Raw genomic sequence first — 15,364 nt, 5'->3', positions numbered from 1 at the left:
ATACTTTTAAAGACACATAACACCTCTTACGTATTAATAACATTTTGATTTAGAAACTCAACACTCCCTTCCCTGAGATCATCCTCCACCAGTTCCTTCTCTTTGGTGAATACCAATACAAAATATTTGTTTAGGGCCTCATCTCCCTCTTTTGACTCCGCATATAGATTCCCTCCTTTGTCCTGGAGTAGGCCAAGCCATTCCCTGGCTACCCTCTTGCCACCTATAGAAACGTGATCATAACGCAGACTCAGACTCCACAGATAGGAAAGGAATCATAGAATCCCTACAGTGTGGAAACAGGCCATTCGGCCCAACAAGTCCACACTGTCCCTCCGAAGGGTATCCACCCAAACTCATTCCCCTACTCTATTATCCTGTATTTATCCCTGACTAATGCACCTAACCTACACATCCCTGAACGCTATGGGCAATTTAGCATGACCAATTCACCTAACCTGCACATCTTTGGATTGTGGGAGGAAACCGGAACACCCGGAGGAAACTCACGCAGACACAGGGAGAATGTGCAAACTCCATGCAGACAGTCCCCAAGGCTGGAATTGAACCCAGATCTGTGGTGTTATGAGGCAGCAGTGCTAACCACTGAGCCACCATGCCATCCCAGTTACCACCTCTCTATACCTGCTATCCACAACACTCTTTGCCTCATGAGCACTCTACAGTTTCCCCAGATGTTACTTCAACTCTGAAACTTGGGCTTCCAGGAGCTGCAGCTGGAGACACGTCTCACACACATGCACATCCCAGGCACTGGAAATATGCCCGGCTTCTCACAGGGAGCAAGAGGAGCAGACTACAATTTGGAACTCTCCTGTCATGTCATACCCTTGTAAGTGAATTAATCCTTATAATGTTGAAACTTCTGATGCCTTTGCTCCGATAACAATTTCTCAAAACTTATCTGTTACTCACTAACAACAGTCTCCAGAAGCAGTTTACACTCGCTCTCCTTCCTCTCATGACGTTCTGTCTCCTCTGAATCTTGCCTCTCCCTTTTTTTTGTTCAGAGGAGGGAGGAAGCCAAGTTAGATTCTAAGAAAATATTTCCCTTGGCTTGTAATTCAGAACAAGGGGTCACAGTCACAAACCAGGCCATTCAAGACTGAGATGAGAGGAATTTTTTACGCTCAAAGTTTTAAGAGTTTTTGGAATTCTCTACTCTAGAGAATTGTAAATGCTGAGACATTGTGTGCATTCAAGACAAAGGCCAACAGCGTTTTGGAAACTGAACTAATTGAAGGACTTGGGAGAGGATGGAGTTGAAGTAGAAAATCAGTTATCAGCATGTTGATTGGTGGTGTAGCCTTAAAGGGCTAAATGGCATTCTCCGACGACTATTTCATATGTTCTTATGGCCTTACCGTGGTCCCATTTCTCACAGGTGTCCAGGGTCCTGCTGTTATATGACTCACTACTACATTTGCATCATCCAACAGATCACTGGGGCAGGTGATCTGCATCATCTGTGACCAGATTAGACTATTACTTGCACAATCTACTGATCCTAAATATTGTTTCAGCCGTTCCACTTTGAATCAAATATGCTGAGTTACAAAATTGTATTGAATGTAAATCAGCTAGTTACATTTATGTACAGTTAAACTTTTCCCACTGTTCCTCTTACCAGAATAAAGAGTCCAGAATTTGCCACATCCTGGTGCGCAGGTATGGTGGAAAACACTGACAGGACGAGACAACTGAAGACAAGCAGGAATCTGTTGGAGACAAACAGAATGTAATTAAATTAAGTAAATGTGATAGGAGATATAGCAGATATTCTGGAGTTATTGATCACACTCTTCCAGTGTTTTTATCTCAACATCCTAGAGTGTCAAATTGTTCCCAAATTCAATCATCCATACTCCAGAAAAAATAAACTGATTAACAAACAAGTGTTAGAATATTGTATTAACCTGACATTGCTGGAGTATAATCATCAGTGACTGTCTATTATGTAAGGCACCTCTGGAGGGTATTTCTTAATAATTTGTTAATTTATAATACTTTGCTGAAGAGCATTAGTAAACCAGATGGGTATCTAGAACAGTCATACAGTCATAGATATGTACAGCATAGAAACAGACTCAATCAGTCCGACCCATCCATGCCGACCAGATATTCTAGATAAATCTAGTCCCCATTTGCCAGCATTTGGCCCATATCCCTCTAAACCCTTTCTTTTCATGTACCCATCCAGATGCCTTTTAAATGTTCTAATTGTAGCAGCCTCCACCACTTCCTCCAGCAGCTCATTCCACACACACACCATCCTCTGCATGAACAAGTTGCCCCTAAGGTCCTTTTAAATCTTTCTCCTCTCATCTTAAACCTATGCCCTCTAGTTTTGACTCCCCCACCCCAGGGAAAACAGCCCCAGCCTATTCAGCCTCTCCCTATAGCTGAAACTCTTCAACCCTGGCAATATCCTTGTAAATTGATGATAGTTTCATTCCACCAATACTAGGCTTTAATTTCAATTTTTTGTTATTTGAACTTATATCTCACCAGATGACTTTGTAAGATTCAAACCCACATCCCGTGTCACAAGCCTGGGTTGTAGATTACAGCATTGGTCCAGTTACATTGCTACTTCAGCACCATCTTTTCTTCCCCACACTCAGTACCCACTACAATGATAAAGTATTTACCTGATTACTCTACAACTGAAAAAGTGCTAAATTACAATTGCTCATGATTACTACATAATCTATTTAGCACTACAAAACATATCTGGGGCTTAGTTATCTCAGTTGATTGGCAGTTGGTTTGTGTTGCAGACTGATGCCAGTGTGTGTTCATTCCTGCACTGGATGAGGTTCCCATAAAGGACTCTCCAACTCATCCTCTCCCCTTGCCTGAGGCATGGTGACCTCAGGTTAAACCAGTTGCCTCTCTTTAATAAGAGAGCAGCCCTATGGCCCTTGGGAACTATGATGATTTTGCATCTATTAATGATGACTGTACAACAAATATGATCTATAATACAAATGGTGGTCATTATTATATAATGAACACAGTATACAATTGTCCAGGTTGAAAAGTGTGGGGCTGGAAAAGTGCAGTAGGTCAGGCAGCATCTGAGGAGCAGGAGAATGATGGTTTGGGCATAAGCCCTTCATCAGGAATATGGAGGGGGAAAGGGAATGAGAGATAATTATGCAGGTGCGGGCGGGGCTGAAGGAGGGTAGCTAGGAAGGCAACAGGTGGATGCAGATGGGAGGTAATTGTGATGGGTCAGTGGGGAGGGTGGAGCGAATAGGTGAAAAAAAAGATGGACAGGTTTGATAGGTCAGGATGGCAGTACCAAGTTGGAGGGTTGGGTCTGGGATGAGGTGGGAGTAGGGAAGATTTGGAAAGTGGTGAAGTTGACGTTGATGCTGTGTGGTTGTAGGCTCCCGAGGCGGAAGATGAGGTATTCTTCCTCCAATTGACGGGTGGCTTTGGTTTGGCGGTGGAGGACCAAAACATGTCTGTCTTTGGGGGAGTGAGAGGGGGGATTAAAGTGACCACAGGGCACTGGGGTTGTTTGGTGCATGCATCCCAGAGATGTTCCCTGAACCACTCCATCAGTTGGTGTTCTGTCATCCTGATGTGGAGGAGACCACATTGAGGGCAATAGACTCAATAGATGAAGTGGGTGGATGTGCAAGAAAATCTCCACTGGATTTGAAAAGATCCTCTAGGGCCTTGGGCAGAGGTGAGGGCACAGGCTTTACACCGCTTGTGATGGCAAAGGAAGGTGCTGCATGTGGACGGTGGGTTATTGAGGGTGTGGACCCAACGAGAGTGTCGCGGAGGGAATGGTCTCTGCAGAACACAGGTAGGAGTGTAGAGGTCTGGCTGAAGATGGCAGACATGGCAAAGGATAATGTGCTGTATCGAGGGGTGGAAGGTGAGGACCAGAGGGGTTTTCTATTCTTGCAGAGGTTAGAGTGGTGGGATTTGAGGGCAGAGGAGTGGAAGGTGACAGGTGCGTTGCAGGATATTGCTAATCATGTCGGAGGGGAAATTGCAGTCCTTGAAGTAGTAGAACATCTGGGATGTCCTGGAATGGAATTGCTCCTCCTGGGAGCAAATATGGCAGAGAGAGGTGGAATTGGGAGTAAGGGGGGGGTGGGAGCGGAAAGAGTTTGGGGATGGGTGTAGTCAAGGTATCTGTGGGAGCTGGTAGGTTTGAAATAGATGCCCATGTTGAGTCAGTTGCCAGACGATGAGACAAAGAGGTTCAGGAAGGGGAGGGAGGTGTTGGAGATGGTCCGTGTGAACTTGAAGTCAGGGTGGAAGGTGTTGGTGAACTTGATGAACTGTTCAACCTCCTGGTGGGAGCATGAGGTGGCGCTAACACAGTCATCAATGTAGTAGAGAAAAAGGTGGGGCATTGTGCCAGTGTAATCGCAGAAGATGGACTATTCCACATATCCTATGAGAGACAAGCATAGCTGGGGCCCATGCAGGTGCCCATGGCGACTCCTCTGGTTTGTAGGAAGTGGGAGGATTCAAAGGAGAAGTTGTTGAGGGTAAGGACCAGTTCCACCAATTAAATGAGTGTATCAATGGAGGGGGGTTCGTTGGGTCAGCAGGAAAGGATGTAATGAGGGCTTGTAGGCCTTTGTCTTGGGGGATGGGCATGTATAGGGACTGGATGTCCATGGTGAAAATGAGGCATTGGGGGCTGGAAAACTGATAGTCACAGATTAGATTAGATTACATTACATTACAGTGTGGAAACAGGCCCTTCGGCCCAACAAGTCCACTCCGACCCGCCGAAGCGTAACCCACCCATACCCCTACATTTACCCCTTACCTAACACTAGGGGCAATTTAGCATGGCCAATTCACCTGACCTGCACATCTTTGGACTGTGGGAGGAAACCGGTGCACCCGGAGGAAACCCACGCAGACACGGGGAGAACGTGCAAACAGAGGAGGTGGAGGGCATGTGTGGTGTCCCGAATATATGTGGGGAATTCATAGACCAAGGGGAACAAGACAGAGTCAAGGCTTTAGGAGTTTGGTGGAAGAGGAGCAGACAGAAACAATAGGTCAATCAGGTTTTTGGATTTTGGATGAGAGGTAAAACCCGGATGTGCATTTGGGGAACTATGTGGTTGAAGGCTGTGAATGGGAGATCCCCGAGGTCATGAAGTTGTGGATGGTTTGGGAGATGACAGTTTGGTGCCAAGAGGTGGGGTCATGGTCGAGGGGGTAGTAGGAGGACGTGTCAGTGAGTTGACGTTTGGCTTTGGTAATTAGATTAGATTAGATTACTTACAGTGTGGAAACAGGCCCTTTGGCCCAACAAGTCCACACCAACCCTCCGAACAGCAACCCATCCAGATCCATTTCCCTACATTTACCCCTTTACCTAACACTACGGGCAATTTAGTATGGCCAATTCACCATTTTTGGACTGTGGGAAGAAACTGGAGCACCCGGAGGAAACCCACGCAGACACGGGGAGAATGTACAAATTCCACATAAACAGTTGCCTGAGGCAGGAATCAAACCCGGGTGTGAGGCAGCAGTGCTAACCACTGCGCCACCGTGCCACCCATTGCCAACGTGCCGCCCATGAGGCAGCTGATTTGATGGCGAGGTTGGGATTGGAGCGGTGGGAGTGGAGGGCTGCACATTGCGAGGTTGGTGTGGGTGAGAGGGGTGGACAGGTTGAGGCGGTAGCAAGGACCTGACCAGGACAACTGCTACCTCCAACAGGAGCTGACCGAGTGCAATTATCAGAAACAATTGTAGCATATAATCATAAAATCATACAATGCAGAAGAGGACCTCCAGCTTATTGAGTTTGTATGGCTTAAATATACTAAATCTACACTACACGTGATCGACAATATCCTCCAACACAATCCTGATAGTAAGAGATGGGATCAGTGCATTAGTAAGGGAGGATCTCAGATTAGAAGAACAACCCATGAAACCTGTTGGGTGGAGCTATAAAACAGCAAGGGACAGCAAATACTGACTGGGGTTATTTGTAGGCCACCAAAAAGTAGTGGTAGATTCAACAATTCAAAAAAGGTCAGTCAATCAGGGTTACCAATGGAGATTCAGGATTGTACAGATAAAAAGTAAAGGTTTAAAATGTTGCCAGAAATAGCAGTAAATCTGAAGATCAAGATGTTTTAAAGAATACAGCTAAGGAGGACCAAGAAACTGGTAAGGAATAGAAGAATAGAATATTAATGCAACCTAGTAAAGAAACATAAAAAACATACTTTTTTAAAAAATTCACTCATGGGATGTGCATCCATTTCTGTCCAACCCTAGTTAAAGAGTCATAGAGATGTACAGCAAGGAAACAGACCCTTTGGTCCAACATGTCCATGCTGACCAGATATCCTAACCTAATCTAGTCCCATTTGCCAGCACTTGGCCCATATCCCTCCAAACCTTTCCTATTCATACATGCATCCAAATGCCTTTTAAATGCTGTAATTGTATCAGCCACCAGCACTTTCTCTGGCAACTCATCCATACATGCACCAGCCTCGTGTGAAAAATGATGCCCCTTAGGTCCCTTTTATATCTTTTCCCTCTCACCCTAAACCTATGTCATCTAGTTCTGGACACCCCCACCCCAGGGAAATGACCTTGTCTATCCATGCCCCTCATGATTTTATAAACCTCGATAAGGTCACTCCTCAGCTTCCAACACTCCAGGGAAAACAGCCCCAGCCTATTCAGCCTCGCCCTATAGCTCAAATCTTCCAACCCTGGCTACATTCTTGGACATCTTTTCTTATACCTTTCAAGTTTCACAATATCCTTTCAATAGGAAGGAGACCAGAATTGCACACAATATTCCAAAAGTGGCCTAACCAATGTCCTGTACAGCTGCAACATGACCTCCCAACTCCTATACTCAATGCTCTGATCACTAATGAAAAGCATACCAAATGACTTCTTCACTATCCTACCTACCTGTGACTTCACTTTTGAGGAGCTATGAACCTGCACTCCAAGGTCTCTTTGTTCAACAACACTCCCCAGGACCTTACCATTAAGTCTATATGTCCTGCAAAGATTTGCTTTTCCATAATGCAGCACCTCGCATTTATCTAAATCAATCTCCATCTGCCACTTCTCAACCGACTGGCCCATCTGATAAAAATCCGTTGTACTCTGTCGATGACAGCTCCAATTTTGGTGCCATCTGCAAATCATTTATATAAATGACAAAAAGTAGTGGACCCAGCACCGATCCTTGTGGTAGTGCACTGGTCATAGGCCTCCAGTCTGAAAAACAACCTTCCACCACCACCCTCTGTCTTCTACCTTTGAGTCAGTTCTGTATCCAAATGGCTATTTCTCCCTGTATTCCAATGAGATCTAATCTTGCTAACTAGTCTCCCATGGGGAACCTTTTCAAACGTCTTACTGAAGTCCATATAGATCACGTCTACCACTCTGCCCTCATCAATCCCCTTTGTTAATTCTTCAAAAAACTCAATCATGTTTGAGAGACATGATTTCCTCACGCACAAAGCCTTGCTGACTATCCCTAAACAGTCCTTGCCTTTCCAAATACATGTAAATCCTGTCCGTCAGGATTCACTCTAACAACTTGCCCACCACCGATGTCAGGCTCACCGGTCAATAATCCTTGAGAAGTGATGGTGAGCTGCCTTCTTGAACTGCTACAATCCTTGTGCTGTAAGCAGACCCACAATGCGATTTGGGAGGGAATTTCAGGATTTGACTAACAACACTGACAATACATTTCCAAGTCAGGATGGTGAGTGGCTTTGAGGGAACTTTGCAGGTGTTGATGTTGCCATGTATCTGCTGTCCTTGTCCTTCTAGATGTCTAAGGATCTCTTGTGCATGTCGTAAATAGCAAATACTGCTGCTATAGTTTAATGGCTGAATGTTTGTGGGTGCATTGCCAATCAAGCAGGCTGGTTTGTTCTAGATGGTGTCAAGCTTCTTGTTGTCACAGCTACATCCATCCAAATAAGTAGAGTTTTCCATCACAGTCCTGACTTGTGCCTTGTGAATGGTGGACAGGCTTTAGAGATTCTGCAAGGTAAGTTACTGGCTGCAGTAATCCTAGCATTTAACCTGCTCCTGTAGCCACTATATTTATAGGGTGACTCAAGTTCCGTTTCTGATCAATGGTAACCCCCAAGATGTTGATAGTGAGTGATTCAGTTACAACAATGTCATTGCGTATCAAGGGGCAGTGGTTAGATTTTTAGATTAGATTAGATTACTTAGATTACTTACAGTGTGGAAACAGACCCTTCAGCCCAACAAGTCCACACAGACCCGCCGAAGCGCAACCCACCCATTACCCTACATTTACCCCTTTACCTAACATTACGGGCAATTTAGCATGGCCAATTCACCTGACCTGCACATCTTTGGACTGTGGGAGGAAACCGGAGCACCCGGAGGAAACCCACGCAGACATGGGGAGAATGTGCACACACTCCACACAGTCAGTCGCCTGAGTCGGGAATTGAACCCAGTCTCTGGGGCTGTAAGGCAGCAGTGTTAACCACTGTGCCACCGTGCCGCCCACAAGATGATTGTCGGTCCTTGGAATTATCTACATTAGAGGGCTGTGAAAGCTCAGTCCTTGCATATGTTCAAGGTAGAGATTGACAGATTTCTAATTACCAGAACATTCAGGCTTATAAGGATGGGGTGGATAAAAGGTGAAGTGTTTGATCAGCCATAATTATATTGAATGGCAGAGCAGACTTGACAGGCTCCTGTTGCGATGTGCCTAACTTGATGATTGGCTGAGCATAACAACAGGTAGTAAATATTATGAGTGCCAAGTACCTCCATACATTTGCCTAAACTGCTTGAAACAAGCCGGGACCTCTCAAGGGATGGTGGATTGTGGCTGGAGCAAATGTTGGAAGTGACACCAACCTGAGAAAATTTGAAGAATCGTGCAATGTTACAGACAGCAGGCTTTTGGAGACAGAGCACTGAAGGACATGCATTGTCAATCAAGCAGGCTGATTTGTTCTGGATGGTGTCAAGCTTCTTGTTGTCACAGCTACATCCATCCAAATAAGCAGAGTTTTCCATCACAGTCGTGACTTGTGCCTTGTGAATGGTGGACATGTAGTTATTTCATTCTTAATGTTCTGTCCTCATGCTATGGTTAAGGAGTTCAAAATAATTCTCAAAATAAGCCCACTCCACCATTCAATAAGATCATGACTGTCTGTTTATGTTTCAAATTTCACATTCCAATCCACTCTCAAAAATGTTTGATTCCCATAAGAAGAATTTATCTATCTCCATTGTGAAAATATCTAATGGCACCTCCCTCCCTATACCTCCACCACCTTTTGAGGCAGAGTTCCAAAGCACAGCTCTCAGAGAATAAAGTTCTCCTCACTTCTGTCTTAAATGGGCAACCTTTAATTTTAAAACAGTGTCCCCTTGTTCCAGACTCACCCACAAAAAAAACATCAATTCCACATCCAACTTATTAAGACCAACCAATATAGTCATAGAGCGCGGAAACAGACCCTTTGGTCCAACCCATCCATGCCAACCAGATATCCAAACCAATCTAGTCCCACCTGCCAGCACCAGGCCCATATCCCTCCAAACCCTTCCTATTCATATACCTATCCAAATGCCTCTTAAATGTTGCAACTGTACCAGCCTCCACCACTTCCTCTGGCAGCTCATTCCATACACCTACCACTCTCTGTGTGAAAAAGTTGCCGCTTAGGTCTCTTTTATATCTTTCCCCTCTCACCCTAAACCTATGCCCTCTAGTTCTGGACTCCCTGACCCCAGGGAAAAGACTTTGCCTGTTTACCCTATCCATGCCCCTCATAATTTTGTAAACCTCTATAAGGTCACCCCTCAGCCCTTATAAATTTCAACAAATCAGCTCTCATGCTTTTAAACTCCAGTGGAAAGAAAAGTCGGTCCAACCTATTTTCTTAAGACAATCATGTAAACCAGGTATCAGACTAGTACACCACTTTCAATGCATTTCCATACTTTCTTAAATGAAACAAATCTAATTGCAGTTTTTGAAATGTGGTCTCACCAAGACCCTGTTTAACTGAAGGATAACATCCTTACTTTTATGTTCAATTCCTCTTGTAATAAAGGGCAACATTTCATTAATTGTATGATAACAGTTACTTGTCATACCTTTGTTTAGGAGTAGGCGATGGCTTAGAGGTATTATCGCTACACTTATTAATCCAGAGACCCAGGAAATGTTCTGGGCATCAGGGTTTAAATCTCACTATGGTGGAGTTTAAATTCAATAAAAATCTGGAAGTAAGAATTTAATGGATGATGACAAAACCATGGCTAATTGTCTGGGAAAAACCCATCTGGTTTACTAATATCCTTTAAGGAAGGAAATCTTCTGTCCTTAACTAGTCTGTGACTCCAGACCCACAGCAATGTGGTTGACTCTTAACTGCCCTCTGGGCAATTAGGGATGGGTAATAAATGCTGCTTCAAACAGTAACACCCACATGCTATGAATAAAAAAAAGAAAAAACTAACTTTTTGTGACTCATGTACTAGAGCACCTCGATCTCCCTGCACCTCAATTTTACAGTTGTTATTTGTTTAGCTAACACAGTGCCCTTTTTACATTCAATACTGAACTTGCAGAAAGCTTGAGACTAACAGATCACCCACATCTGTAAAACAATAATGTTTACAAACAATACTTAAAATTGACTGGGATTAGAGGTGATTCAAGGAAAGTTATCATTGCTGACCGAGCAGCTGGAGGGTTAGCAGTCGTGAAGTGTGTAGAAAAAGCAAAAGAATTGACTAGGTAGAAGAAAAGTAGGACCACCAGAAAGGGAAAAAAAATTAGTTGACCTGAGGCCAACACTGATGGAAGGGACTGCAATAGAAACACACAGAACAGAAAAGGCTCTTCCGCTCACTGAATCTATAACACCAAAATTATATTAATGCCTACACAAGTCACACTTTCTACCACTTGCTCCATAGCCTTGAATATTTATGACAGTTCAAGTGCTTATATAAGTACTGTTTAAAAGGTTATGAGGTCTCCCACCCAAACGACACTTCCAGGCATTCTTGGGCATTTCACATCCTCACCACCATCGGGGTGACAAATTATGTTCCTCAAATCCCCTCTAAACCTCCTGTTTTTCACTTTAAAATTATGCTCCTGTGTTATTGACCTTTCGATAAAAGGGTTAAAGCTGCTATTTACTCTGTCTGTGCCCCTCATAAGCTCAAAGACCTCCATCAGATTGTCCCTCAATCTCTTCTGCAACAAGAAAGCAACCCAAGCTTATCCAGCCTCTCTTCACTGCTAAAATACTTTATACCAGGCATCCTCCTGATGAATCTTCTTTTCAAGCCCTCCAGTGCAATCACATCCCTCAGGAATGTGGTGATTATGGTTTCAAACCAAAAGTGACATAGATCCCTGGGCACATTCCATCGTCTCCCAAGACAGACAGCTACTATTGAGTAAGAAGCAAGGTCCAAGTTACTATTGATTTTGTTTGGTTAAATTGATGTAAAGTAAGTATGAGTTTCTCAAAGATTTTGCAATGATTTTACATTAAATTTGAAATGTTTCAAACATGTCCTTTTGTAATATTAATATTTATAATATGGAAGTATCTATCTTTTTTTTCTCAAAGAGTCATACAACACAGAAACAGGTCCTTCAGCCCACGATGTCAATGTCAACTAGCAAACACCAAACTAGACTGATTCCATTTACCTGCATTTGGTCAATAGCTGATAATGCCTTGGCATTTTAAGTGCTCATCCAGATGCTTCTTAAATGTTGGGGGAGTGCCTATGTCCACCCTCCTCTCTCAGCACATTTCATACTTCTATCACACTTTGGGTGAAAAAATCTTTCCTCAAAATTACTTCTCACTTTAAACTTGTGTCCTCTAATTTATGTCTGCTATGGGGAGAAGATTATTACAATCTACTGTGTCTATGCCTCTCATAATTTTGTATACTTCAATCAGATTCCTCCCTCAGCCTCCTCTGCTCCAGGGAGAATAACCCAGCCGGTCCAGTTCCACCTCACAACAGAGATTTTCTATTCCAGGTAACATCTTGACGAAGGAGAAAGTGAGGACTGCAGATGCTGGAGATCAGAGTCGAGAGACTAGTGCTGGAAAAGCACAGCAGGTCAGGCAGCATCTGAGGAGCAGGCGAATCGACTGTTGGAGGGCTTATGCCTGAAACGTCAATTCTCCTGATGAATCTCTTCTGTGGCCTCTCCAGTGTTATCACATCCTTATGGTGGTGTGGCAAACAGAATTGCACATGGTATTCCATCTGTGGCCTAATCAGTGTTTTAAAAGGTTCTAACAAGACTTCCTTGCCCTGGCTAATTAAGGCAAGCATTCCCTTTGCCTTTCTTCACCACCCTGACTAGCTGTGCTGATATCTTCAGTGATCCCTTTGTTCCTCAGTACTCCCTAGGGACCTACATTGTGTATATACTTCCCTTATTAAAACTCTCAAAATGCATCACCTCACATTTATCAGGATTAAATGCCACCTGCCATTGCTCTGCCCAATCTACCAGTTGATCAATATCAGGCTGTAGGCTGAGACCATGCTGCTCACTGTCAACACTATCAACTTTTGTGGCATCCGCAAACTTACTAATTATACCACCTATATTAACAGAGAACTTTACAGCACAGAAATGGGCCATTCAGCCACAATGTTGTGCCAAACATGACACCAAATGATACTAATCCCTTCCGCCTGCCCTTGGTCCATTTCCCTCTGTTCCTTGCATTTTCATGTGCTTATCTAAAAGTCTCTTAAACGGCCCATTTGTGTCTGCCTCCACAACCATCCCTGGAAGCATGTCCACACTCCTACCACTCTCAGTGTTAAAAACTTGCCCCTGATATCTCCTTTGAACTTGCCTCCTCTCACTTTAAATGCACACCTTCTAGTATTAGACATTTCAACTCTGAGAAAAAGATTCTGACCGTCAACCTTATCTATGCATTTCATAATTTTACAGCCTTCTATCAAGTGGAGCCTTAGCCTCCACCGCTCAACAGAAAACAACATGTTCCTTATGCTCATACCCACTAATCCAGGCAGCATCCTGATAAACCTCTTCTGCACCCTCTCCAAAGCTTCTACAACCTTCCTGTAATATGACAACCAAATTTGAACACAATACTGTTAAGTGTGGCATAACCAAAGTCTTATAAACTGCAACATGACATGCTGACTCTTCTACCCAATTGCCAGACCAATAAAGTCAAGCATGCGTATGCCTTCTTCATCACACTATCTACTTACTTCCATGGCCACTTTCAGGGAGAACACTGAAATTCTTCTGTCCATCAATGCTGTTCAGGGTCCTGCCATTAAATGTATACTTTTCCTTAACATCTGTTGTCCCAAAGTGCAGTACCTTACACATACCTGGTCTAAATTCCATCTGCTATTTCTCTGCCCATATCTGCAACTGATCTACATCCCAGCCTCATTTACGTTCACATCTATCAGCACACCTGAAACTTCTTTACTCTGGAATATTGAGCTGCCAGTTCTGCCCTTCCTTCAACCATGTCTCAGTGATTGCAATGACAGCAGACATCCATGTCCTGATGAATGCTCTACGTTCATCCACTTTAACAGTCAGGGTACTTGCATTAAAGCAGATATAATTTAGCTTTCCGGTCCTCTCATGTGACTTATCATGTTCATGTCTTCTCTGCCAAATATTCCTTTTATATCTGATTGAACCTTGCTCCCAATTGCGTATCTACTTTGTGCTCCATCTCCTCCATTCTCACCCCCCACCCACACCCCCCCCCACCCCCGGGATCTGGGATGTCCTGGACTGGAACTGCTCCTTCTGGGAGCAGATACGGCGGAGGCAGAGGAATTGGAAATAAGGGATTGTGTTTTTACAGGAAACGGTGTGGGAGGAGGTGCAATCAAGATAGCTGTGGGAGTCGGTGGGTTTGAAATAGATGTCCTCCTATTTCAAGGAGTGCAATTTCACCTCTCACGTGATCAACAATGCTCTCCAGTGCAGCTCCTCCATACCCGCATCTCCCCTCTCGAAACCCACCCCTCAACCGCAACAAAGATAGAACCCTGCTGGTCCTCACGTTCCAACCCACAAATCTCTAGATACAGCGCATTATCCTCTGCTATTTCTGCCACCTTCAGTCAGACTCCACCACCAAAATTTTATTTCCCTCCCCACCCCTATCTGTGTTCCGCGGAGACCATTTCCTCTGCGACTCCCTCGTTAGGTCCACACCTCCCAACAAGCCATTCTCCACTCCCAGCATCTTCCCTTGCCAATGCAAGAGGGGTAAATACTTGCATCCACAACTGCCCCCTCATCTCAGTCTAAGGCCCTAAAGGATCATTTCAAATCCGGCAAAGAGTTTCCTGCACTTCACCCACTTCATCTATTGCATCTATTGCTCACAATGTGTTCTCCTCTACATTGTGATGACAGAACGCCAACTTGTGGAGTGGTTCAGGGAACATCTCTGGGACGCACACACCAAATAACCCACCACCCTGTGGCCAATCACCTTAAATCCTCCTCCCACTCCTCCAAAGACATGCAAGTTCTGGGGATCCTCTACCACCAAATCCAAGCCACCGTCAACTGAAGGAAGAACATCTCATCCTCTGCCTTGGGACCCTATAACCACATAGCATCAATATCAACTTCAACAGTTTCCAAATCTCGCCTACACCATCCCATCCCCACCCCCCTCCCCCATTTCATCCCAGATCCAACCCTCCAACTTGGCACTGATCTTTTGACCTGTCCTACAAGTCCATTTTCCTTTCCACCTATCCATTCCACCCTCCCCAATTACCTCCTATCTGCATTCACCTATCACGTTCCCCCAAGTTCCACTCCCACTCCCATTCCTCTATTTATATCTCAGCCCCCTTCCTGCCCACCTTCCTGATGAAGGGCTTGTTCCCGAAACTTCAACTCTCCTGCTCCTCGGATGCTGCCTGACCTTCTGTGCTTTTCTAGCACCAGACGTTTTGACTCTTGACTGTTGTGGTCCTGTTCGGCGAGCTGGGAATTTGTGTTGCAGACGCTTCGTCCCCTGTTTAGGTGACATCCTCAGTGCTTGGGAGCCTCCTGTGAAGCGCTTCTGTGATCTTTCCTTTGGCATTTGTAGTGGTTTGAATCTGCCGCTTCCGGTTGTCAGTTCCAGCTGTCCGTTGCAGTGGCCGGTATGTTGGATCCAGATCGATGTGCTTATTGGTTGAATCTGTGGATGAGTGCCATGCCTCTAGGAATTCCCTGGCTGTTCTCTGTTTGGCTTGTCCTATAATATAGTGTTGT

The 15,364-nt window shown here is 44.5% G+C and overlaps 1 protein-coding gene across 2 annotated transcripts in view; it reads right to left on the bottom strand.

The window, feature by feature from the left end:
• Window positions 1–15,364, bottom strand: part of LOC122563760 (potassium voltage-gated channel subfamily KQT member 4-like) — a 631,877-nt gene that overhangs the window by 243,915 nt on the left and 372,598 nt on the right. For both annotated transcript variants that reach the window (XM_043717964.1, XM_043717965.1), the window contains exon 2: window positions 1,649–1,739. In XM_043717964.1, the coding sequence (XP_043573899.1) occupies window positions 1,649–1,739 (91 nt within the window). The remainder of the gene's footprint in view (window positions 1–1,648; window positions 1,740–15,364) is intronic.

This window comes from Chiloscyllium plagiosum, chromosome 27, assembly GCF_004010195.1.
Source record: "Chiloscyllium plagiosum isolate BGI_BamShark_2017 chromosome 27, ASM401019v2, whole genome shotgun sequence".
NCBI classification, from domain to species: Eukaryota; Metazoa; Chordata; class Chondrichthyes; order Orectolobiformes; family Hemiscylliidae; genus Chiloscyllium; species Chiloscyllium plagiosum.
Note: the sequence above shows the minus strand (reverse complement) of the source record. Positions and strands in the feature narration are given on the sequence as shown.